General features: G+C 38.5%; 1 protein-coding gene across 3 annotated transcripts; it reads left to right on the forward strand.

Annotated features, from left to right (window-relative positions):
• Positions 1 to 65: 65 nt before the first annotated feature.
• pklr (pyruvate kinase L/R) lies at positions 66 to 23,576 on the forward strand. Of its 3 annotated transcripts, none has more exons than XM_084726747.1 (12): positions 66 to 162; positions 6,491 to 6,655; positions 9,236 to 9,327; positions 9,419 to 9,550; positions 11,292 to 11,478; positions 14,184 to 14,457; positions 16,028 to 16,178; positions 16,993 to 17,145; positions 17,266 to 17,432; positions 19,830 to 19,896; positions 23,008 to 23,122; positions 23,225 to 23,576. In XM_084726747.1, the coding sequence occupies exons 1-12, from the start codon at positions 66 to 68 to the stop codon at positions 23,329 to 23,331; spliced, it is 1,707 nt and encodes a 568-aa protein (XP_084582873.1). In that variant the 3' UTR covers positions 23,332 to 23,576. The 3 variants fall into 3 exon arrangements, with proteins under 3 accessions (XP_084582873.1, XP_084582872.1, XP_084582871.1); XM_084726746.1 differs by having other exon boundaries at positions 114 to 158; XM_084726745.1 differs by lacking the exon at positions 66 to 162 and adding an exon at positions 2,812 to 3,014.
• Positions 23,577 to 25,370: the final 1,794 nt, after the last annotated feature.

Raw genomic sequence — 25,370 nt, forward strand, 5'->3', positions numbered from 1 at the left:
CCTCTTGTTGTCTTCATTGTAGCAAAGCTTGCAAAAGCAGCATTATTAACACTACTGTCCACCAGATGGCACTAAAACTCACACCAACCCATTCATTTACATGTGTTGCTCTTGTTCCTCCCCAGCAGTCAGTCTTGACCCGGTTCATTCATCCACAGGTTGGTTATTTCCTTTACTAAACATCTAAACTTTACAAGCACTCTTTATAGTCTGACTGTTTGCTGTGTAAGGACTCTATGCAGCTAGCCAACAGGTCTTTCTCCACCCTGCTGATTTTGTAAGATTGTTTGTGTTAGATTGTTTGTTTTTCAGCCAAAAATCTTCCCTGCTGTTTGTTTCTGTCGCTCCAGCAGATATTGATCACTCTGCTGTTTCTTTTTTTGACTTTTTCCTGGCGAGCTCCATAAAAAGACTTGATATCCTCCAAAAAGAGGCAAATAACTCACAAGTTAAGCTGAAGTGGTTGATGTTAGAGACTTAATACTAATGCTGCTCCTTGGCTCCTGTATTCTACTATTTCCTTATTTCAAGTGTTGCAAATTTAAGTTGCATTGACTCAATTAATTGAACTTTGGTCTCAGCGCTTAAAACTGACCTTTATTCCAGTCTGATAATTATGTGCAGTGCTATTATATCATACTAGGTGTGTTACACAGAGGTCTGTAGGGTAAATTTTCTCCAGTAAACTTGGGAACAAAGGTCTGTTTGTCCTTTGGCTAACGATTTACACCCTCTGTCAGCCTGGCTTCATGCGTGACTGTGCATAGATACAACTCCACACAGAATGCAGCTCCATGCACTCATTCTATAGACCCCCAGAAGAAACTCTGAGTAAACTGGGCCACTTGCATTGGAAGAAGACACATCATCATCTCTATTTGTCAGCTCACTTCAAAGACTCATATTTATACAACATCAGCCGTTATCAGTCAGTTCTCTACGACAGGAAGACATGGTTTATGTGCTTTCCAATAAGAAAAGCAATATGATACAGACATCAGGAACTTTAACTTCAATCTGCAATGATTTACTCTAGGTACTATATCCTACTTTAAGCCTTGCAAAGGGGGTTATGAACCGTAACTAATGGCTAATGGTTGATCATTTATTTACCAAAACAGCTTTTGGTTTATCCTTCTAAATAAGTGGATCCCAACCTTCTCTCTTAAGGGACCCCTTTTCTAACATTGAGAAAACTGACAACTCCTGACAAAGTGGCATATTTTAGGGATATTTAAATGCAAAATCCACATGGTGAACGCAATAACTTAATTAGGATGAATTCTGAGCAGATTATTTTCTGCATATATTGCATCAGAGATGAATTGTTTATTTTTAGCAACTTTTTTACAAGTTTTTGTGCACCAATTAAAATCAAGAAGACTCTTTGTGGGGGTCAGGACCATCATGTTTGGAACCAGTGTATTGTCTAGCTGATGACACCTGAATCTGTTTCAGGTGTTGATCAATCTCAGCAGTCCTTTGATTGGAGGCAGTCTCTTTGTTTTATATATGTGTAGAAATGTATGCTGCCAGTATACCTGATGAAGGTCGTCCAGACTGAAACGTCGGACATTTAATAAATCAGCAGAAAGCGAGACAGTGTGCGGGAATCTTTCTGGTTTCCTTCAAGTTGAATCTTCCTCCAACGCACCTGTCATACATTCAAGTGTGCAGAGATATTTTTTGATATTTCGGAGAACCAGTGTCCAAAATGACAACACACTTTTTTTTTTTGTCTTTTTAGGTCTTAAGCTTATCATGTGAAATCCACCAATGAGCTGTTTGACCTCTGACCATCTGGAAGAGCTGCAGGCACTCATTCATTTATTAATAACTTGTTAACAATTATAACTGCTGACTTGAATTCCTGTAAGAACCATTCATTACTTACTTACTTAGCATTTATGATGACGTACTTAGTTTTGATTTTGCCTGGTTAGAAAGTTGGAAACTTTTTATTAGTGACTCAAGTTGATAATGTTTTCACAATCTGGCAAGTTGCTCTTTTTAACTGATTTGTAAAGTATTAGCAAACAATTAACTAACAATAAGTAAAAAACAATATTATTGAGAATAGCAAATGAACAGAATTAGCAGAATACACAATCATGTGGAAAGTAATCTTGTAAAAAGTATCAAAGCATTGATATTTTTTCAATATGTTTAAATCATGCAATATCCCTTACTTATGGTATTGAAAGTACCAAAGCAAAAAAAAAAAAAAAAAAAAAAAAAAAGATAAAATTCTCATTCAAGACCTGTCCTGCCTAAAATTTGGCTTATAGCAAAACCAGACAGTGTTCAGTGACTTTTCCTGTATCAGCGCTGTGTGCAGGTTGCTAATAAAAAAAAAAAAGAAAAACAAAATTCACTTTTTTGTGCCAAGGATGTTTTTTTTTCTTATTGCTTTATATCGAGCGGTATAAAATATGTTTTTTTTCTACCCGTATTGTACTGAAGTTTAAAATTCCAGTATCATAACAATTTTTATGGAAAGTGTTGCAAAGCTATTCTGTGTCTGCTTTGGGGTTAACAGTCCTGTGTCAAGCTCACAGAGGATTACATAACCTGCAGTGATGCAGCAAATAGACAAGTATCAGTTTGGACTGTAGTACACTCTGATAGTTTAGTGTCATCACTGAACTATTGACATAACGTTTTTTTTGGGTTTTTTTCTTCCATTTTTAGCATCATATTGGCTGAGTCAACTACACTAATTCATCCAAAATCATCTTGTCTGTTGCAAGCAGTGAACTCAGTCCGAATGGTGCAAGTGGGAGGAGAGATGAGGGGGCAACAGAGGGTCAGAGGTTAAAAATGAAAGAGACTGAACTAGGCTTGTTCAGGTGACACTAGACTAAGAGAATGACAAGTGCACGACCTGAGCACAGACAAGGGTAAAGACAAAAGGAGGAAATTTAGAGAAAATTACAGTAATAAATCAATAGAGGGGGAAGAGGAACTGTGCAGTCGATTTGGATCATATAAAATGGATAGTTCAGCCAATATGGGTAAGTGGACCAATGATTTTCTTTTGTATTGTGGGTACAGACCTGCACAGGTTATATACTTTATCATACTACTTCAGCATTACTAAAATAAAGATGACCCTTTATTGACAAAATTCACATGGATTAAATTGAGATACTAAGGCAAAAAAGCATTGTATGTGGTTAATTAAGTGTGTCTTAGTCTGGTGGCTAGTAATTTGTTATTTTTCAAATATCTGTAATTAGGTATGCATCATTCAGTTAACCTCTTTTAACACTCTGGTTAGATAATGCCAGAGTGTTAAGTTTTTCAGATGCTTTTGAACTTTTTTGCTGAATCATAGTTGCGCAAACATCTGCTCATGGATCGACTGCACACATGCACACTGACCTGTGTTCATGCAAGAACGTGACCCTCTGCAAACACGTAATTCCAGGTATCAGTTCAGCCTCGCCCATCAACCTGCTTCACCTTTCTTATCAGTCATAAAAGCTGTCTGTTGACTGATGTTTTGCAACCGTCTTTGACCTGGTGTCTGCTTTATTTATAGTCAGCCTTCCAGTAACAGGTAGATGTATGTATGCGTGTGTGTTTCCATGTGTACACTCTGGGAAGTGTCAGAGGAGGATCTCAGTGGGACACGTAATGATGTGTGCAGCAGTGCGGCAGAACTGGGTCACAGGGAGGTGGAGAGAGAAAAAGACACGAAGAGAAAGAGACAGAAAACACTGACAGCTACTGAGTCCACAGGATAGAGGAGATGTGCGTGTTCCCAGAATCCTGCAAAACCTCCAGTCACCGTTTTCATCAGGGAGTTTTCCTCAGCAGGCTTCTCTGTTTCTGCATGTCCATTCATCACAGAGGACTTTAATTCAATTAAACACAATTAAAACATAGCACTTATTAATAGATATTGGTTAACAAGGTCTATCTATGACAAAAATACCAAATTAACAACAAAAACTTTTGAAATTTTCATTTTCTGCCTTCACAGATCTACAGAAATCTTTCTTGCCAGATTCCTCCTTTCTTCACCTCACCATCAGTCTTCCTCCTCTCCTTGCCCTTCATCACCTCTTCACTCCTGTTGTGCTGTTAGCAGCGACCTTGTCTGTCAGGCTCTCCTCCTCTTCTCTGGTCTTTACTCTCTCCTCCCCTGTGGTGGCAGAAATTGCAGGCTTGACTGACTGTGACATCCTTTAAAATGGGAGCCATTGTACTGGCTCAAAGCCTTCAGTCAGGTGGAATACAATGCTCCGTAAGAAAGACAAGAAGGCTTCATTTACTGCTTTTTACTCTCAGGTTTTATGTAGCACAGGTGGAATCACTGGGATAAGGTGATAAAAGGCATTAGTTATTCCAATTTGAGTGATAGGTTTAAGGTTTAAAGAAGGGAGCAAAAATGTGTTTGTTTTTAGAGACAATTTTTGCTTGTAGTTTGACTGTAGATCACTTATTAGTTGACAAACTAATCAGATAACAATCAGATAACAGATGATTTTATTTTTTAAGCCTCTCCAATCAATATTCTTAGAGTAACAACGGTTCAAATTATTGTATATGTAGTGAGTCGCTCATAGTTATGAATCCACAGATAATTATCCCCTGATCTTCAAGGGTTTTTTTTTTTCTTTTTGCATTCACACCACCAATAGGAGCTCAGAAGTAACATAGTCAAAACCATCATTATGGGCTTCATTGTCAGTCCATTTGTCTGTGCTTTATTCCATTTTCCTTTTTCCTTACAAGCCGTTTGTGTTTTGTGTTGTCTGTTATGGTTAACGTCTTACAGGGGTTTTTAAAAATGGTGGTTGCTTGTCCTCCGATCAACATACACTTGCGTGCGTGTACACATGTACAATGGTTCCTAAAAAACAGCATTCTGAGAACAGTGATAGTTCGTAGTTCTTCCGGTGCAGCCACAATATATATATATAATATAATAATTAGTTCTCATAAAATGCTTGTTGTTTTGGTTTAAAACTTGCAACTTTAATGATTTGGTTCACTCCTGCTGCCCTCATAACTTCATTTCCAGCTGGTTTCAGGGAAAAATAAACCGACTGTGGACCTGTCACGCACCGAACAGCAGAGAGACCAAGTAGCTGGTAAACGTAGTGGATAATTTAGCAACTAAAGAGAACCAGAGCAAGAAGGAGAGTGAATATTTGACTTGCAACAGGTGGACAGAAACTAATGTTGCTAATGCTAATGCTAATGTTTCTCTGTGGGATGTGTAACAGGTATCTGTTTGCTGACATGCCCACCATAGCAGCTTTGTAAAAAAAAAATAAAATGTCAATATTGTGTGACAGTTTGTTGAGGTAAAAATCAATCAATGTAGGTTCAACAAGCATTATATAAAACTACAAGCTGTCCAACAATGGAGGGAAAGATTGAAAAATGTGTATTTCGTGAAAACCATAACAGCCAAATTACAACTAAGGTGTGATGTTTTCAACACTGACACCTATCTATCTATCTATCTATCTATCTATCTATCTATCTATCTATCTATCTATCTATCTATCTATCTATAGGTAGTGCATGCTACATGCTACAATATATAACAATTCATAACAATGCTGTACACACTGCACAGTTTAGTTACTGCACAGTCAGTATTGCACAGTTGAAGCATTAATAGTGAATAAATTATGGGTTATAGGATTAAATGAAAACAAATGGTATCATACTAGAACTGTTGTTGTTTTTCACACTCTCATCCATTCATTTGTCATTTCCTCATGGATAATTTGTTGGCAGTATAGTTTTCAGGATGGAGAAAAACATGTAGCTCCTACACTGGCAGGCTGGAGATAATATTTTATTAAAGTCCATGTGAAAAAAGATCATTCTCTTCCTTTCAGTTGTCTGATATAAAGCCCTCTGTATATCAAAGGATTGCTCTCTTTCAAATATCACCATACAGCCCTTGTTATTTCCTCTATATGGCTTTAATATCAGCCTCCCCGTCTCCTTTCAAATGCCATTTTGCTGCTTGTCAGAGAATATCTGCCAAACTGCAGTGTTTTGTTTACATATTACTGACTCATCTGACCGCTGAATGTCAGCATGTAAATCTTCATGATCCCTCCACGCTGTAGTTAATGTCAGGTCAACATACTCAGTATCTACTCTATATGTTTCCTCTGCTGTGACTGAAAAATCTGTGGGGAAAAGCTGCAGTTCATATCTCCATTTATTTACTGATGTTTTTTCTACATGCTGTTTTGTGTATTTATGTATTTATTCTTATGGTTGTATTGGCTGAGAGTGCCAGGGCAAAATGCATTTCATTGCATTGACTGTACACTGTACTTGTAATGTATGTAACAAATAAACTTAAACTTGAAGTGTTGTTGTTCTTGTTCATTAAAAATACACACTTTTTTTTCTCCATGTGAGGTGTTTAGTTCATTATCGCAGGAGGAGTTGGCATTAGATTGTTGATGACTGACTTCACCCTGCTGACATCATTTCTCTGTCTCTACAGCTCGCATCAGGCGCTACTCAGAGGCGATGACACTGCCGGACTCTTTCATCCAGCGCCAGCAGCTGGATGCCAGCATGGCTGACACCTTCCTGGAGCATCTCTGTCTGCTGGACATCGACCAGGAGCCAATCACAGCACGCAACACCAGCATAATCTGCACCATCGGTGAGTGTGACAACCGGTCGCAGACAGTCAGTCTCAGTTTTGAGTTTGTTTTCTGGCAACTGTTGTTTGTCATCGCTGGCAGTCAGCTCCACGGTGCTGGGTGGCCTCCAGTGTGTTGGCAGGGTTTGATTCTTGGCTGTGGCAGCGTGGAGCTCTGTCTGCTCGTCTTCTGCCCAGCAAGAAAAGAGAGTAATTAGAAGGAAACACAATATACAAATTGCTTCTTAGTCCTTCCAGATCTCTGAATCTGCAGATACCACTTCTGATTTCTCACATGCATACACTCTTAGAAATAAAGGTGGTAACTAGAACCATAAAGGTTCTTCGACTTTTCCCCATAGGAGAACCTTTTTTTTTTTTTAAATAAAAGTTCCACTTGAAACGCTTTCAGAGAGTTCTGCCTAGAACCCAACATAACAGGTTAAGCCTAGAACTATCTGAGAGCAGTTTCACTGAGAAGCCACTATTAGCGTTTCCACAAAGAACCCTTCTATGTTGAAATAATTCCACCCAGAGCCCCCCAGAGGGTTCTACCAAGAACCATTTAATGTTCCAAGGGTTTCGTCTAGAACTCACCCAGGGGGATTCTTTCCAGAACCTCTCTGACTTATTTTATTTATTCATTAGTTTATTTATCAGGGACAATGTAAGAAACATTGTAGCAAGTTACAATAACAAGATATAAATGTGCTGCATGTTGAGTTTTTAGCAAAGTCTGTATTTGCACCCACGTCCCTGGTTTGGCTTCTTTACTATAAAGATCATAACAAAAAAAAGCCAAAATATATATAATTAAAATAAAATAGAATAAAATAGAATAGAATAAAGTAAAGTAAAATGAAATAAAGTAAAATTAAATAAACAAATGAATGAATAATTCCAAGGGTTTAATCGAGAAGCCAAGAGGTTTTTCTGAGAGCCTTTTAATATTCCAAGGGTTTTATCCAAAGCTGACCCAGGGTGTTCTACTGAGAACCTTTTTATATCCCTATCTATATCTGTATTTTATCTAGAACCCAGCATGGGGGCACCACTGAGAACACTTTTATATTATGGCACAAGGAATCCTTGACAAAAGAGCTTCTCAAGGATTTCAGCAATGCTTGAAAAATACTTTCTTCCAAAAATGGTTCTTTGGATAGAAACAGTTCTTAATGGAACCTTTAGTCTTACACAGATGAACACTCTCTTCAAAGAAGGATTCTTCAGAAGCAGATCGTTCTGGGTAGAACCTTAGCCCTTTGGGAAGAACGTTTCTGGAACCTTTATTTCTAAGAGCGTAGATCGCTCTTCACTGCTCACTGGAGGGCTTGTTTCCAAAGTAATTGAGTAGCACTTAAATAAGCCAACATAGTTAATTTTCAATGTGTGGCTGCAACTATCGAACTTTCTTATAATTAATGAATTTTCTTGGCCAATTAAAAATCTCTAAATCATGCAATAGTGAAAAAGACACAACATAATATAAGTTGACACATTGAAATAGCTTGTTTTGTCTTATTAACAGTGAAAAATCCAAAGATATTCAGTTTACTATCACAGAAGAAACTAAAGCCATGATAACAAATGTGTTTCTGTAGCTCATATTACTGACCTTTCTAAAAGAATGATGAAAATTGCAAATTTTTTATCTAAAGATATTCTTCAGGTAATTTCACACAGTCTAATCTATAGTCACATTAATTATTGCTGTGCAGTGTGGGGCAATGCAGCTCACAGAGACATGAGGAGACTGCAGATCACGCCAGATAATGCTCTTAAGGTACAAACAAACAGAAGAATAAGAGATAAAAATCCTTATGTGCTAACAAAAATAAAAACTGAAATGGGAAGAGGGACTTTTATTTTCAGAACTATTAAATTATGTTAAATTAAACACTGACTCACTCAAGAACAGCACTGCAGCTGGATTGTTGACTGAAAGATGTAGTTATCATCACACTATTGTTCTGTTCTTACGCCAGACGTAAGACTGTAGGGGATCCAAATAAACCAAATCAAATCAAAGAAAACAAAAAGCAACAAATGGTCTCATTTCATATTATAATTTTTGCCTAAAAAAATCAAAGTACTGTCGTCCATTTTTCTGTGAATCAACATATAGATTCAGCTCAGTTTTAATCTTTTCACAGCAGGAGGAAATACAAGTAATACAGAATACTTTTGGGGATGGATTTGACTGTTCTTTCTCTACAGATTATTAGGGCAATATTGCAGCTCATCTAAATATTACAGAGTTTATTAGCAGCCAGCACTGGTTGGGGCTGCTCCTAAAATGGTTACAGACTGACTCCAGCAAAGAGTGACTGAATGCTCAAAATACGGAGAGAATTTCTTTTTTGTGAAATCTCTGTGTTGATTAATTCTTGCAGTACTGGAAGTAATGGATTGTGACCTCACGAGATGATCACTCATCTGTTACTATATGAACTGACATGTATTTCCATCAGTATTTCCCTCAGTATATCATCTGTATGCATAGGTGACCAACTGTTGTTCTACTGCGTTTTTTTTGTATTTCTTTGTTTCTTCAAAAAATAAAGTACAAAACAAACATCCGCTCCCTTTTGTTCCTTCCAGGTCCTGCATCTCGATCAATTCCTAATCTCCAAGAGATGGTCAAGGCGGGAATGAATATCGCTCGTCTAAATTTCTCTCATGGCTCACATGAAGTAAGTACAGATAGTACATGTGCTTCTACAAAATGTTGGTCCTTCCTTCAGTCATGTATTGATGTTCTGTCTGTTTTCCTCCTTGTGTCAGTATCATGGTGAAACCATCAAAAACATCCGAGAAGCAGTGGAGACGCTAACCTCTGACCCCTTGTATTATCGGCCAGTTGCCATCGCCTTAGACACGAAGGGTCCAGAGATCCGCACTGGATTAGTGAAAGGGGTAAACGTGTTGTGTTTCATCTGTCAAACAGTCTGAACCTAATCAACCTGTCACATGCAATCAGCTGTAAGAGGTGCTGAAAATATGTCGAACACTGTGCATCATCATCAGTTTTATGCCTCCTTTTTTAAACAAAACAACTATTTTGATGTCCTTTTCTTTCTTCTAGTCGTGTTGTTCTTTGTGTTGCTGTTGCATGCTGTCTGCTTTGCTGAACAAATAACTCCAAACTGTTGGAAACCTCTTCATGCTTTGATTAGCTTACAAAATGCTCTGCATGACGTGCAAGCTACACACTGATTTTTGCTTGTTGTAGCTGTTTAGTAGCTTAATTTGAGGACAAAACAGAGTTATTAACACCTGAGCTACACAAAGTTGTATCTTGTTTATATTTGGCATCATATATTATTTTCATAATCTTACCAGCTCTATTTTTAATCTCTATTTTTTCTGACTTTCATTTCTTGCATGATTTAGCAGATAACTGGGGGGATGTTCAGGGGTGACAGAGAGAGTGAAACAAAGTAAACTGAATATGTGGGGGAAATGAATTAACAAGAGTTTGCTGGTGCTATCATGCTGACCATCACTTCACTAAAATACAACTTCTATTCTTTGGCATCAGTTGCTTTCCCAGTTATTGTTAATGATTGATAATAATTGTGGGGAGGGGTTTGTGTGAACTTTTTTTGACTTCTGAAGGTGAGCATGCCAGAAAAATTTTGAGGTAGACAACAGCAGAAAGCAGTTGACATATTTGTACATATCTCTACGGTTTAAAACTGTCACATTATCATCATCATTGGCACTCAAATTTAGTTTGTCAGTTTAATCAAGCAGGTTCTCCACCCGCCTCCGATGCAGGTTGTGGCTTTGCAAAAGCAAACAGTGGATGAGAAAACCAAATATTTGATCTTTTTTTACATGCTCACCATGTTTACAGCAGATAGAGGTGCACCAACATACTTCAGATGACAACATCAGAACTTGGAAGGCTGCCATATTGCATTTCTTACATGCCACATGCCAGAATATTTTTATTTGTTTAAAAGGAAGGGGATGGAGGAGGCAGTTTATTTTTGGCGTCACTGGGCAAAAGTTCCATAATAACCTTTTAGCATAATGTAATTCAAGTGGTCTGAGAGAAAAACAGACTTCTACTGCTTCTCTTTGCTCTGTTTTCAGGCTTTACAAAATCTACTCTTCGATGGGAGGCTGTGACCAATCACATAAGTATTTGACAAACAGGAATGAGACTGAACAATCAACTGTCTTTCTCCAGAATCTCTTAATGCACCTTTAATACATTTCTTACCAAATCTGTGAGTGACACACTGAATTTATTGGTCCTTATGTGCATGGTAAACAATATGTAGGACAGTTTGTGTGTCACACTGCTGCAAATAAAGGAGCTTAAAACAAAACTTGGACAAAACTCCCTACTTGTTCCACAGGTTTCATGCTTAGACATGATTTCCTTGAAACAGCTAGTGGTGAGACATATATAACACCTTCCATACTTTTGTGAAGACAAGGATGTTGACATAAAATGCTATTTAATGCATTACTTAGCTTAAATAATTACTTAATTCAGTAGTCATCAAGTAATTAGGTCTACCAAGTGCATCTTGCTGTTAACAATTTGTTGATAATGGTGAAGATGGTGTTTTCTTAACGGCAGTGTTACTTTCTTTCCCCTGTGTGTGTGTGTGTGTGTGTGTGGGTGTGTATGTGTGTGTAGAAAGTGGAGGAGGAGGTGGCCTTGGAGAAGGGCAGCCATGTCCGTGTAGTGACAGCAGAGACCGACAAAGATAAGACAGATGGGAAGATTATCTGGGTGGACTACCCGAGTCTGCCCAAAGTCCTCAAGAAAGGATGCAAGATCTACATTGATGACGGCCTCATTGGACTCAAAGTCCTAGAAACAGGTAATACTGCAACATTAACAAACCCAGAGGGCTAACAAAACAATAACATGATGACATCTTGCCTCTAGTCTTATTGTTTTATGATTTATTTATTTTATTTATTTGAAAAACTACAATGTACAGTGTGTCGATATTTAAATGTAAATGCACCAGAGTTAGCTAAAGATAAGATATGACTTGATTAAATTCTTGTGTCAGAGATTGCTCCAAAACATTACACTAACATAAGAGTAAAAATTGTATTAGTATAAAAGATTATTAAATATACAGTGTAAAAATATTAAGTGTATAAGGAGTAAATATTTATATAATATTAGTGTTTATATGATATTAGTGTTAATTTTGGGTAGTGGTGGCCTAAAGGATAGAGAAGCGAGTTTGTGACCGGAAGGTCGCCGGTTCAATCCTCTGACCTGCAGGATAAATCTGGGTGGGGAAAGTGAAAGGCAGCACTTGCCCTTCCCCCATTACCACCACTGAGATGCCCTTGAGCAAGTTCCTTAACCCCAACCACTCCAGTGGAGCTGCTCAGTGGCTCGCAGATAAGACTGTGGTTGTACTGAGCAGCTTCTAGGTGTGAATGTATAACTGTGTGAATGTGATCAGGGCGTTCCTGCCAAAGAGAGCGTCGCTCTCAGTGTACCTACCCTGAATGAATAAAAGTTAAAAAAACAAAACAAAACAGTGCTTAGCTGAATGACAATGGAAGTAAGATAAGTTAAGTAAAAGACTGAACTACATTAAGCTAAAATAGAAAAAGTAGTACTGGCAATGACATTGAAAAGTAATAAAAAGAAATACTGCATCTGATAATAAACGTAATGTTATAATATAATATTGTACATGATAATAATAATTAAAAAGTATTATTGTACATAATCATTGGCCCCTTTGCCTTATCTTGTCAGCCTAGAATAATAAAAGTACAGTACAGTAGTTTAAGACATATTTCATCATGGTAAAAAGTATACACAAAATATTTAAGCAACATGAGCAAATAAAATCCAATAGCAGATGCTGGAGGTGCTGCATCAGTACAGTCATGTTAAAGAGGGATTTAAAAAAAACATAAATATTGAAATTGTTGGTTTTCCATACACTATTTTGTACAGTTGCGTTTAGATGAATAATATGATGTGGTCTCTAAAGTTTTTCTGAGAGATATTGTGTTGTCCATCTCTAGCTTCACCTTTAGTAGTTCAGTTTACAGCTGATTTTAAGTTGATGAAAGCAGACAGTTAAACCAGGTATAATCTTATAAACTAGAAAATGTTTTATTTTGCAATATAAATACACACAAAAAACTCATTAACACATTATAGACAAAAAAGATGGAAAAAAAACCATATCCACACAAACATATGTTTACATCTGCATGCATGTGCATACCCACACATATATAACATATATTAAGATTCTTGTCTGCTATCATTAAATCAGCTTATCATTTTATTTACCCTCATTATAGTCTATACAAAGTCCTTCTGTTTTGTTGCTTTAATACATTAATTCATAGCATTAATGGACAAAAGACCACACATAACGATCGGCCCTATAACTCATACTGAATGAGATTTCGTCTAACCTTGCTGAGCTGAATAACCTTTTCTTGAATTCATTGCTCTCCTGGAGTCTTTCAGTCCCTCAGCAAAATCTGCTTCTGCACCATTTTAGCGGTAATGTCATTTGGATCATATCTGAGGCTCTCCAGTCCACTGTAATTAGTGTGTCAGAAGTATATACAGTCCAGGATTTAAATCAGATTTGTAACTTGAGAAATCCCAGACACATTTATGCACTGTCCTACAATAAGTCTGACCTAAATGGCATTCTGAAAGTATATGCACACATTTTGCTACAGATTTGTCAAAAGAGCTCTCTTTTCGATATTTCCAGCAATGACTCCTCACTCCTCTTAACCATCCGGTGGGGTGGAAGTCATCAACAACTGCTCGGCTAAAAACAAGGCTTATCTACTAGTCTGCTGAAGGCCGCAGTTTAGCCTTTGTCCTGACATTCATTAAAAAAGTTTGGTCTCGTCTTAAACCGGAGCATCTGCAAATTAATTCCATGCCCATGTTACGATCCACTAAAGTTAAAGACAATATGAAATGGATAAATCTTTGCTATATTTCACTGCTATGTGTCTTCATGGTTGCCATACTGGTAAATTATTCAGAATTTCATCTTTTGTGAGCTTTGCCAAAAAAATAGTTTTCTATATCTGTTATATTGTCGCCTTGTTGCTTGTAATATTCAAAATAAATAACAAAATGTTCTAAATAAGTGAGTACTTATAATGGAGTTTATTGTTTCCTCATTGAGTTTACAGAGTTAGGCGTACCTAGAATTCTTGGTTCTAATACCGTTACACTCTCATATGCAACTCAAAGAAAAGTGATATCAGGGGACCAGACACATCTGACAAGCTTGTGTTTTCACAGAACAGTAAGACTGTACTATTCAAAAAACTTCCTGCAAAACTTTGCAAATCTTCGCTGGTTCCATCTGGCAATGTTGGTGGCATTGCAGTAGGTGCATCACCATCTGCTGCAGGGAAGAGATCTGCACTACACTGAGTGAGATCTAAATGTTTTCTCCTTCGTAGAGATCCACTAGAGTGAAGACTGCTTTACAAAGACATTTAGTTTTGGCTATTCTCAATTCAGGGTTTTCACAACTTCTTATCTCCCCTTCCTCTATAGGCTCTGACTGGGTGAATACAGTGGTAGAGTCCGGCGGGGTGCTGTGCAGTCGTAAAGGTGTCAACCTCCCGGGCTGCGACCTGATCGGCCTGCAGGCGGTCAGCGAGCGAGATGAGGCTGACCTGAGGTTTGGGGTAGCTCAGGGTGTAGACATAGTGTTTGCCAGCTTCATCCGCTCTGCCCAGGATGTCAAGGATGTGCGACGAGTTCTGGGGCCACACGGCCGAAACATCAAAGTGATCAGCAAGGTGGAGAGCCGGCAAGGGGTTCAGAAGTGAGTCAAGAAAAAATGCTATAAATAAAACCATTAAGATAGTTATTTTGAGCGATACAATAGCTGGGGGCAGTGAGAATGTCATAATGAGGCTGTGACAGGACTCCTGAATCCAGCGCTCCCGTGGACAGCCAGCTGTCAGTGATGGATGGACATATGTCAGTTCTAGATTTTACACATCTATGTATGGCTGTCTGAGTGTGTTATAGCTGCCACTTAATGTATCTGACAAAATTTATGTCACAGCTCTCTCATCTCCATTCCTTATCTCTCACTTTCTTCTTCTGCTCACTGACCGTTGACAGTGTTTAACTATGGCTCTAATTAAATGTGATCTTTTAGATCGGATCATAAAGAAGAAATTTTTCATGATAATGATGCTGTGTATCAACATTTGATGTGAAGAGTCTCATTTGACATCTCTTGTATCCTTATTTTTTACAGGGACAGTTCACGCCAAAATGAAAATACATATTTTCCCTCACTGCCTTTATGGTAAAACTGCTATATAAACTGCTCACAACAAGGTCTGTGAATCATCTTATTTAACTGGGTCATGATTTCTGAGATGCTGGTGTTGAATTTCAAATGATTTTTGGTTCTTAAGCACCACAAGTCAAGTGCCATTTAGTCCCATTATATAAGAGAGAAGTCAGACATCTCCACGGCCAATATCTCCAAAACACTGCAACTCACTCAAAAACAGTGTAGATGGATATATAGGACTACAGGCAAGAGGAAATGTGTTTTTGATTTGGGGGTGAACTGTCCCTTTAAAGGGAACAAACTCAGGACTTTGACCTAGGAGACTGGGTAGTGACTTGCTTCAGTGACAGGGGACTTTCATCATGAGACCAAATAGTTTTTGCGGCCTAAACCTAACCAAACTGAGACTGTTTCACAACATTAATCCTGTGGTCAAAGACAGTTTCATAGCATCAATAATCCGTTAAAAGGGCTTTCTTGCCACGTCAGATACAGCTGCTAAACTGTACCTTGTGCTTCAGTATGAGACACTGAGTTGTCAGTAAGTAAATAAGTCATCAGTGAAGTGGGATGAAAATGTGTTTTGCAGCTGACTCTGTCCACAGCAGTACATTGCTTAGTTTGTGTGCTGGTACTCCTGTTTGCTTCTCCAAACTGAAGGTGTGCCAACTGGCATCTACTGTAGGTAATACACTGACTATTGATAAGTACCTCATACAACCCCACTTCCAAACTATCCTTTGAGTTTACATCCCCAGCATATATTCCTGCTGTTCTGTATTTACATATGCATTTGGATTTCATCCAGATGATATAGGATTTATATCACAAAGCAACTCTATCCTCAGTATGTTTTCAAGACCCAGAAGCACTGAGCAAAATCCTTTTTTTTTTTGCAGTTCAAAATCTGCCCTGAATTTATCCTGGATAAAGTACACAGACACAAACAGTATTGTTTTTCTCCTCTCTGCCTCTGCTCCCTCATCCCTGCTCACCCCTTCTTTTGTACACTTTTCAAACTCCCAAACTCTGAATCCTTTGCCTTCCTCATCCCCCTCCTCCTCCCCTAAAATCTCTCTGTCAGTTTTGAGGAGATCCTGGCTGAGAGCGATGGCGTGATGGTTGCTAGGGGCGACCTGGGGATCGAGATCCCAGCAGAGAAAGTCTTCATCGCCCAGAAGATGATGATTGGACGCTGCAACTCTGCCGGGAAGCCCGTCATCTGTGCCACACAGGTCAGGGACAAGCACATACACACATAAAAGGATAAAATATGCAGATTTAGACCATTAACTGCAGTGTTATCCAATCATATGTCAAACGGGTCCGAGTAAACTAACATTAAAACCTAACAGGCACACATTAACCTTCCACTCCTACATAATGTACTCACACAAACACACCCTCAGTTGTCCAATAAATTCATCCTCAAAGACACACACATTTCCTCTCTTTCACACCCCTCTGCCGTCATACACACGCACGCATGCATGCACACTCCTGCAGCCATGTTGAGTCACAGTGCTGTATCTTGTTTATGCTACAGCTCCTGACTCAGAGTGACAGCGTTATGGCAGGTTTGCTACTCGAGACCCAAGTCCACGAACAGCACCCACACACACACACACACACGCACTAATCAGCATTAGCAGCAGCTTAGCTACTACAAAAATGCAGTCTCTCAGGCAACACTGGTAGCTATCACATTTTCCAACTGTCTGCCATGCTTATTGACTCATAATACTGAGTCTCCGGCATGCCAATAATGATCTCGTAAAGTCATACTCGCCTGCCTCGGTCTAAATGATCTCTCATTTCTCCTCCACTACTGACCATCCATCCACAAAACCATTAGCTCCTCTCCTCACTCCCTCCCTAAAGCCTGTGCTGTGCGTTATTTTCTCATCCAGGACAAAAATTAACACAGAAAGTGGCATATTTTTGATGGACTAATTGATGAAATCCCTTCACACAGACACAAAGCACTTATGACATTTTAGTTGCGGTTAAAAGACTAATGTGACACTAATGTATTGTGTGTGTATTTAGATGCTGGAGAGCATGGTGGCCCACCCACGGCCAACCAGAGCAGAGGGCAGTGACGTCGCCAACGCCGTGCTGGATGGAGCCGACTGTGTAATGTTATCTGGGGAGACCGCCAAGGGACTGTTCCCTGTGGAGGCAGTCGCAATGATGCACTCGGTGTGTGTTTCTGTGTGTGAGCATCATGTCCACTTTGTTACATCTGACTTAGTGCCCCCTGATAACCCTCCTCCTCCCCCATCTCCCCCACACCCTCACTCCTCTGTCACTGTCTCTCAGATCTGCAGGGAGGCAGAGGCGGCCATTTTCCACCAGCAGCTGTTTGAGGAGCTGCGTCGTCTCACTCCGCTCTCCTCTGACCCCACAGAGGTCACAGCTATCGGAGCTGTTGAGTCCTCCTTCAAATGCTGTGCCGGGGCCATCATCGTCCTCACCACCAGCGGCAGGTGTGTTTACCATCATCTGACAAGTATGTGTGGTTGCAGCATGGTTAAAGAATTAGTTTGACATTTTGACATTTGCGTTTTTGCTGAGAGTTGATTCAAGTCAATTTTATTTATATAGCACCAATTCATAATAGAAGTTATTTAAGGTCTTTTCTATATAGAGCAACTCTAGTCCACACTCTATGTGATATTATTTACAGAGATCCAAAAAATTCCCACCATGACCAAGCCTTAGCAAGGAAAAACACCCTTTTAGATAACAGCATGTTTCTTACTTGCCATTAGTTGCTATAAGTTGCGGGAAAAAACGGGATACATTGGATATGTCAGTATATTACACCAAAGTGAGTTAAAGAAGTCAGCGAACTTGACTAAATGAAAAACGTGAATAAAACTAAACGCATGTCCTTGTCCATGAACATAATTTCTGAGTTACATCAGATACATTTTCATTTGTAGGGGTGTTTGAATGAATGACAACAACTCCCATGATCCCATGCTAGTACACGTCATCAAACTACGTCTTTTATTATTAGACTTCGAGATGAGCTGTGCCTCACCTGGAAAGTAGATGAGATCAGGTGGCTGCAGCACAAAACGTGCTTGTTAACAGATTAAAACTTGAGACTACTATGACTAATATATCTTGCATTAAATATTACAATTACACAGAACAGTGTTGGATTCTGCGCACCTATCGTTTCAATGTGGGAGAGATCCTGAGAGGCAGAACTTACATATTGTGTGTTAAAGTCAAGTGAATTTTATTTTCATAGCACCGAATTTAACCAGGCTCTAGGTGAGCAGCCATCTGCCCCAACCAGACATGAGGCTCTTGGCTTAGCTTATCGCAAAGCCTGGAAACAGGGTATTGTGTTATATGTTTGTTCAATTTAAAGAAAGACAATATGTTAAAATGACCTTCAGAAAGAGCCATTCTAGCTGTTTCCATCTGTCTCCAGTCTTTGTGCTAAGCCACATTAAGCTAACAGGCTGCTGGCTGTGGGTATATTATCTACTGTGCATATATGAGAGTAGAATCAATCTTCTCATCTAATTTTTGTCAAATAAGTGAAGTGTTTTTCCCAAAATGTCAAACAGTTTCTTCAAGGTCATGGAAAGGTTATGATTACTGTTACTGAAAATGTGAACGTGAATTGAAGGTCTGAAACTGGATGCAGTTTCCTGCATGAAAGTTAAACCCTCTACGTGCCCATCCACCCCCTGACACCCACAACCACACCCTAAACTGACACTTCATATATGGGGCACACCACTTCCTGCATTGCCACTGAACTATGGCAATGGACAGAAATCTTGAAGTGTAGAACTGAGTAAACATATCACCAGTGTTTTTTGAGTTTCTCTTCTTCCCCCTGGACATGCATACAGACTCTTTAATGGCTGGAGCAACAGATGTTATGTTTTTTTCATTTCAGAGCAAAGACTGAATATTGCACTTCTGTTTCCTGCTTTCGCATCCTTAGGGTAGAGTTTTATGTTGACTGTAATGTTTATTGTGTTCCCCTTATGTTGTTGTGTATTTTTGTCTGTTCTGACTGCTTGCTGGCAAAATAAAGATTACACTTCTTTGCTCTCTCTCTCTCACACACACGTAGATGTACACATATAAATGCATACAACATCCACTGTGTGACAAATTAAGGTAAAAAAAAACATTTGACTGGAGAAACATAACAAATGCAAATGCTTTGATCCCATCAGACTTTATTACTTGTATAAAGAGGCTGAGCAGACACAGTTGACCTTGATTTTAGATCAAGATTGGAAGGAAAAAAACACTAAGAGTCTGCAGCGATGCTATCAGCTCTGTGAGGCTGTACTCAGACACAGCAGTGCTTTTAGCTAAATGCTAATGTGGGCCTGCTAAGATGATCACAATGACAAAGTTTACATGCTTATATTTAACAGGTAGCAACAATGTTGGAGTGCTGCAGGGATGGAATTTTCTGTAGGCCAACCCAGAAGTTAGCATCGTTCTGGTTCCCTTTACAAAAAGTGAATTTTCCATTGGATTTTGCATTTGTGCAGAAAATAAACTCTATTTGGAAATGCGTTAAGCTACAAATGAACCACGGTTGCATGGCTTCAGCATCATTACCAGTAAGTGATCACTGTTCAGGGTAATGATTTCTGTAACCTCATTTAGCCACTTGTTAGCAACCATCTTTTTAAAGACATATTAAAGCTTCATATTCACAAGTGAGGTATCTACTGATGTAGGAACATTGAAGCTGTCTTGGTGGCTGGAACGACACTATGATTTTCCTTTGATTTGGTACTCATCTGTACATGGAGATGCTGTTCATACTGCATGTGTCAGTACTGATGATATTTTTCCACCTTCTCAACATCCTTTCCTCCTCATCTCTGCAGGGCGGCACATCTCTTGTCCAGGTACCGCCCTCGCTGTCCTATTATTGCCGTCACCAGAAGTCCTCAGGTACAGTGTGTCTCTATGAACCAGCAATGCATTTGTCTTGTTGAACTTAATTGTTGATGATGACTCACACTTTTCAAAACTGAACAATATGTGATAGAGTCAGTATTTAGTCTTTCAGTCTGTTGTTGTTGATAGTCACAGTGCTAAAGATGTCGGATTGATCTCGCTGACTGTGTCTATGTGTGAGTGTGTTTCTCTTGTATGGAGCTTTTTACAGAGCTTGTTGTTCAGGGACAGTTCATTTAAATCATTTGATCGGAACACAAAATGTGTCACAAAATGTTTTAGAGCAGATCATGATTACCCATCATTTTACAGTCCTGTGGAGTTAATCCACGTAAGAGCTCCCTCCTCCTGCTATATGCTCCATATGGAGAGGTCGAGGTCAGATTCAGAGCAGCACATCTGGACCTGGTGCAGACACATTCAGCACAGTGGATGGCTGCCTGCATGGAGGCTTTACCCTGCAACCCCACTCATGACACCCATAACTTTTGAGGTCACAACATTCTCATTTTGAGTGTCTAAACCTTTATTTATACAGGAGAAACTTCCTGAGAGCAACCTCTCTTTTGCAGGACCACCTGGAATTAAAACATTACCAATTATCAATTAAAACATCTACATTCAACTGTTGTAAGGGTTCCAATAATAGATTTAGTAGAAAATTATTATGCAAACTATTTAGTTCCCATTTTCATTCAAAATACCTTTATTTTCCATAAATGGACATATTTTCAATACTGCTGGGAAACAGGAGACTTTTATCAAGTGGATTTCATAGTTATTTTCAAGAAAAGGCTAAACAAAGCAAAAGCCTTACTCTTCTAAAATAATGTTAATTAATATTAACTATAGTAAGTACAATTTAATATAATTTTGGATGTTTTAGCTTCATTTTTGTACAGTGGGAGGACGTGGGGACACGTAATCCATCTTTATTTATTTTTGTAGTTTAGCCTTATTCTGTCCATTACATTTTATGCAAATGTGACATTTTTGTCCTGACAGTGTTGCTAGATAAAGGTTTATAAACTGTCCAGAATGGAAAGTGTTAGTCCTCTGGGGAGCATGAATGTGATTTTTAAAGCACATGATGTATTTATTTACTGTATACAAGTAGAAGTTTTGGCCTGCTGCTTTTGGCCTGAGAAAAGGTCAGGGGTTCGCCAAAAACATTGTTATATTGAATATGCACAGTCAATTTTAAAAAAAAGTCTAGCCTTTAGTTTTTTAGATAACCTTAAGGCCAAAATGTCAGTGAATCGTGTCACCGTGGTAATAGAGCAATGGTTTTCAACCTGGGGGTCATGACTCCTTAAAGGGTCAGAACAAAACCTTTCAAAATCAGATGCTTCTGTTATGCAAAATAACATTTTGATTTTTTTTCCCTCTAATCTTTGTTGTTTTTTGTTAAATATTGGATGCTTATGTGTCTTCAAGTCTCTATAAATACCTCAGATGAAACAAAGTCACACACCACACAAAGTCTGCTGGCAGTTGGCTTCATGTGTGTTAAATCAAGGCCTAGATCATTGATTATATGCGCCTATAAAATAATCTTTAAAAAGTGTGACTCATCATGAATGCCTCATTTTGCGCTGAGGAAAAAAGTCCAACATAGACTGAAACATTTGCACTTTTGCACCTTTTTCACTGTCTGTACAGAACTGCAATGAATTTGATATAAACATATTTAAACTCAAGATTCAAATCTAAACATTTGCCTCTTTGTTGCATGTGACACAAAGCCATAGCCTGTGATGAGGGGTCAAAAATAGACATGACTGTATTTATTTTTACAAACCAAATTGATTTGCAATCACACAAATGCAGGTTGCTTATAATATCCCTGCATCAAGTTTTTTTTTTCAGATTTTTACAACTTCAAGGCTGTGTCTGGAAGCTTATGTCCGATTTTGAAATATTGGATGAACATGAGTCTCTGGAAGCAATAAATAAAATTTTTATCAGATCCTCCAAAAACAGAGCTCCATTAAACACAGGAGGACTTAAACAGGCATGGGCTGAATGTAGAACAAAAAGAAGAGGTCTGGGATGGATGTTCAGAGCGTATACATAATTGTCATAGTCTTATACAGTTTAAAATATTACACAGATTCTATTATATTTCTCCAGGGAAAAGTTACTATAAGTTTTTTTTTAACGGATTTGTTTTCCTGTTTCACCTGTTTGGAATTGTTTTAAGTCTACAATCAGTAATTTAACATATTCTTTCATGCAGTACACTTTATACATGATGGAAAAGCATCTTGCTTTGTTTTTCAGAGGCTTTGGGAGGCATTGGTAGCCTGACACGCTCATAACTATTCTTGCAGCAACCAGCTCCCCATTTTAAAACACTGAAAGAAATAGTTGTCTTGTTGGGAATGGTGTGAAAAAGTTAATCTTGCGAGGGCAGAAACTGGACTCTGTACTCATGTGATTTGTGGATGGGAGAAATGGCAAACACAGTACATCTGGAGATTTAATAATGATAATAGTGGAGGTTTGTTCAGTAAAGTCTGGGGCCCTGAACTGAAACTTTTTAAGGGTGAGGACTAGAAGGATAAGAGGATTGGCTAGTTCTGTAGTTATTCTTAATGTCTGCCACCGGGTTGTATTCTCTTTGAAATCAGATGAAATGAGCCTGTTTTTACGTTTTTACAGGCAAAGTTACAGTAAGAGGGGTGTTAGCCACTTAAAAGGATGAATGAGGAGATTTTTGTTGACAGTTTTATTTGTGATGTCATACTTTGTGGTTTTTATGGTTGAGATACAACTGCTTTTGTACACAGGGGCTCCAAAGTCAACAAAATCTGAACGCTCCTTATAGAGGCATTAATTTAATTATGACTGTGGCTAGGATGTGCTGTGTTTGTTTGTTTTTCTTTCTTCATTTGTTTATTGTTGTTTTTTTAATGTTGAGAACCAGTTACTCATTGTGGATGAACAGACATTTATCACCTTGTAGGCCACCACAAGCAAAATGTTCCACCTTTAGCGAACAACGTGTTGTTATTCGGCACAAATAAAGATTCACTGTAGTGCGACAAAACCCAGAAGTCACTGCTGAGCTGTCACCTCATGTTTCTCTGTCGTCTTCCCCAGGTGGCCCGTCAGTCTCAGCTGTTAAGAGGAGTGTTTCCTGTCCTCTTCCACCCTCTGCCTGCTCCTGTCTGGGCAGATGATGTAGACAACAGGGTCAACTTTGGCATGGATATAGGTCAGTGTCTATTTGTTTGCCTCCATTAGCCTGTTTATCTGTATGCTATGATACCGTCTTACTCACACATCCTCCTGTGTTTCTCTCTGTATGCCTCCTCAGGGAAAGCACGAGGATTCTTCAAGTCAGGCGATATGGTGATTGTGGTGACAGGCTGGATCCCAGGCTCCGGTCACACTAACATCATGAGGGCAGTCAGTGTACTGTAACACCCTCAAAATCTGACTGGCATGCTGATCTGCCAGTGTTAAAGCCTCTTTAAAGCAGATACTATCATGTCTAAATGTGATGAAAACCGCACCCTTAAATAAACGAAAAACCACTGTCACTAACAAAAACATTTTGGCAGCATCATCATTAAAAGGTTTTGGTGAGGAAATGTTGAATTTGTGTGTCTTGAAAGCGATGACTCCCTCCAAATAAAACTTGAAACATTAACTTGAAGCTTCACTAATTAAGCTGTTCAGCCTCTTCTCTTCATCTTTTTTTATTTATGGGAGTAATGTTGAATTGAAAGTGAATATTGTCACTTTGTCTGCTATTGTTGGAGCGTATCATTATTGTTAGCCTTTGTAGTATTTGCAGATAAGGTTTTTATCCCTGTGCATAGTCCTGAGCTTATCTCTATGACAGCGCAATTCTTTTGGCTATTATGAGCCGTGCAGGGAGATGCAGAGATGACGGGTATTGAACTTAACTGTTTGTCCAATGAGATGACCCAGATGCTGACATCTGTCTTCTGTTCTATCATAAACTAATTATATCTGTTCCTCTTAGGGCTTCCTCGTGTCTCATGGTTCTTTATTATGTGACGTTCTCGTCTTTCTTCTGTGTGCTTCCTCCTTCTGTGGTGTTTCCTTTCCACCTCTAATGAGCCTCCTCCATTAGATTGCCTATTCTCTTTCTGTCCATAATATCCACATTCACATACAGTAGTGAGTTTATTAAGATGGTCATCAGATTTGATTACAAGTTATCTTTAAAAAAGAGAGAGATGATACATTTAAGTAATTTAGATTATTTTATTTTTATACTTCCAAATGGGGCCTGTTTTCAGTGGTGGAAGAAGCATTCAGATCCTTTTCTTAAAGGACCAGTGTGTAAGATAATATTTTCAGAGGTATGTTTTCACTGGTTTATAATCACCTGAAAATAAGAATTGTTCTGTTTTTATTACTTTAGACTGAGCTGTTTATATCTATATTATATACAGAGGGCATGGCTCCTCTGCCATGTTGCTCTGCCATGTTTCTACAGTAGCACAGAATTGACAAACCAAACAGGGTTTTTGAAGATGTTTGCAATCCGCAAGCTCACCTTCGGATGCCACTTAATGCTACACACTGGTCCTGAAAGTAATAATAGCAATACAACACTGTGAAATACTCTGTTACAAGTAAAAGTCCTGCATTCAAAACCTTACTTAAAGACATACTCTGCAGGATTTGTCGGCTGCTGTTTGTAAAAGCACCATTCAAATTTGGCTCCTCCATCCCAGGTCAACGAACGAGAGACAGGGAGGGAGACAGCAGCAATGGTCGAGCAAGCTTAAGAGTGAATTCACAGAGGGAGTGGCCTTACACCGCCCTCAATCAAATGGACAGACATGCAGCTCTGGCAGATGGGGACAAAAGAGAAGGAAACAGCTCTGTAACAGTCATTACATTTTTATAAATAGTCCTGAGAGAGTCCTGAACTCATAACCTGCACACTGTTATTAGCTGGGAACTACAAGGTAACACTTCAGTGTAATAACCATCATTAATAATCATCAATTGTTGCATTGCTGTCCTGTGAAAACCACTTATCTCTAAAAAAAAATAAATAAATAAATAAAAATCTGCTTTTCATGAGCTCTGTTTTCAGCTTTGTGACAAGACATGTTTCCACTTAATCCAAGTTTATTTTTTAATCTTTTAATTTTTTAATAGTTTATTTAACTTACGTAGTGTGAAATTCATGGATCCTTCACTGAACAGGAAGGTTAATTTGTAAAACTAGTAACCAAAACTGTATTTACAATATCTATATAAATATAATGGAGTAAAAGTATAATATATTTCTTTTCATTATAGAAGTATAAAGTAGCCTAATATACAATAAAATATTAAGATTAAGCACAGATACCTACATAATTATGTACAGTACTTGAGTAGGCTAAATGTACTCAATTACTTTCCATGACTGGATTGTAAGTAGGCATTTTTCTTTGTATTCAAAACAGCTCGCTGTCATTCTCAGCTCTCAA

This window comes from Lutjanus erythropterus, chromosome 9 (genome assembly GCF_056507025.1).
Source record: "Lutjanus erythropterus isolate fLutEry1 chromosome 9, fLutEry1.hap2, whole genome shotgun sequence".
NCBI lineage: Eukaryota > Metazoa > Chordata > Actinopteri > Lutjaniformes > Lutjanidae > Lutjanus > Lutjanus erythropterus.

Excerpts from the sequence above, each read along its gene's own strand:
- pklr (XM_084726747.1), top strand. The coding sequence starts at position 66 with ATGGCACTAAAACTCACACCAACCCATTCATTTACATGTGTTGCTCTT. Across the intron at positions 17,433-19,829 it reads GTCCTCACCACCAGCGGCAG|GGCGGCACATCTCTTGTCCA; the intron begins GTGTGTTTACCA and ends TCATCTCTGCAG. Across the intron at positions 19,897-23,007 it reads CCGTCACCAGAAGTCCTCAG|GTGGCCCGTCAGTCTCAGCT; the intron begins GTACAGTGTGTC and ends CGTCTTCCCCAG.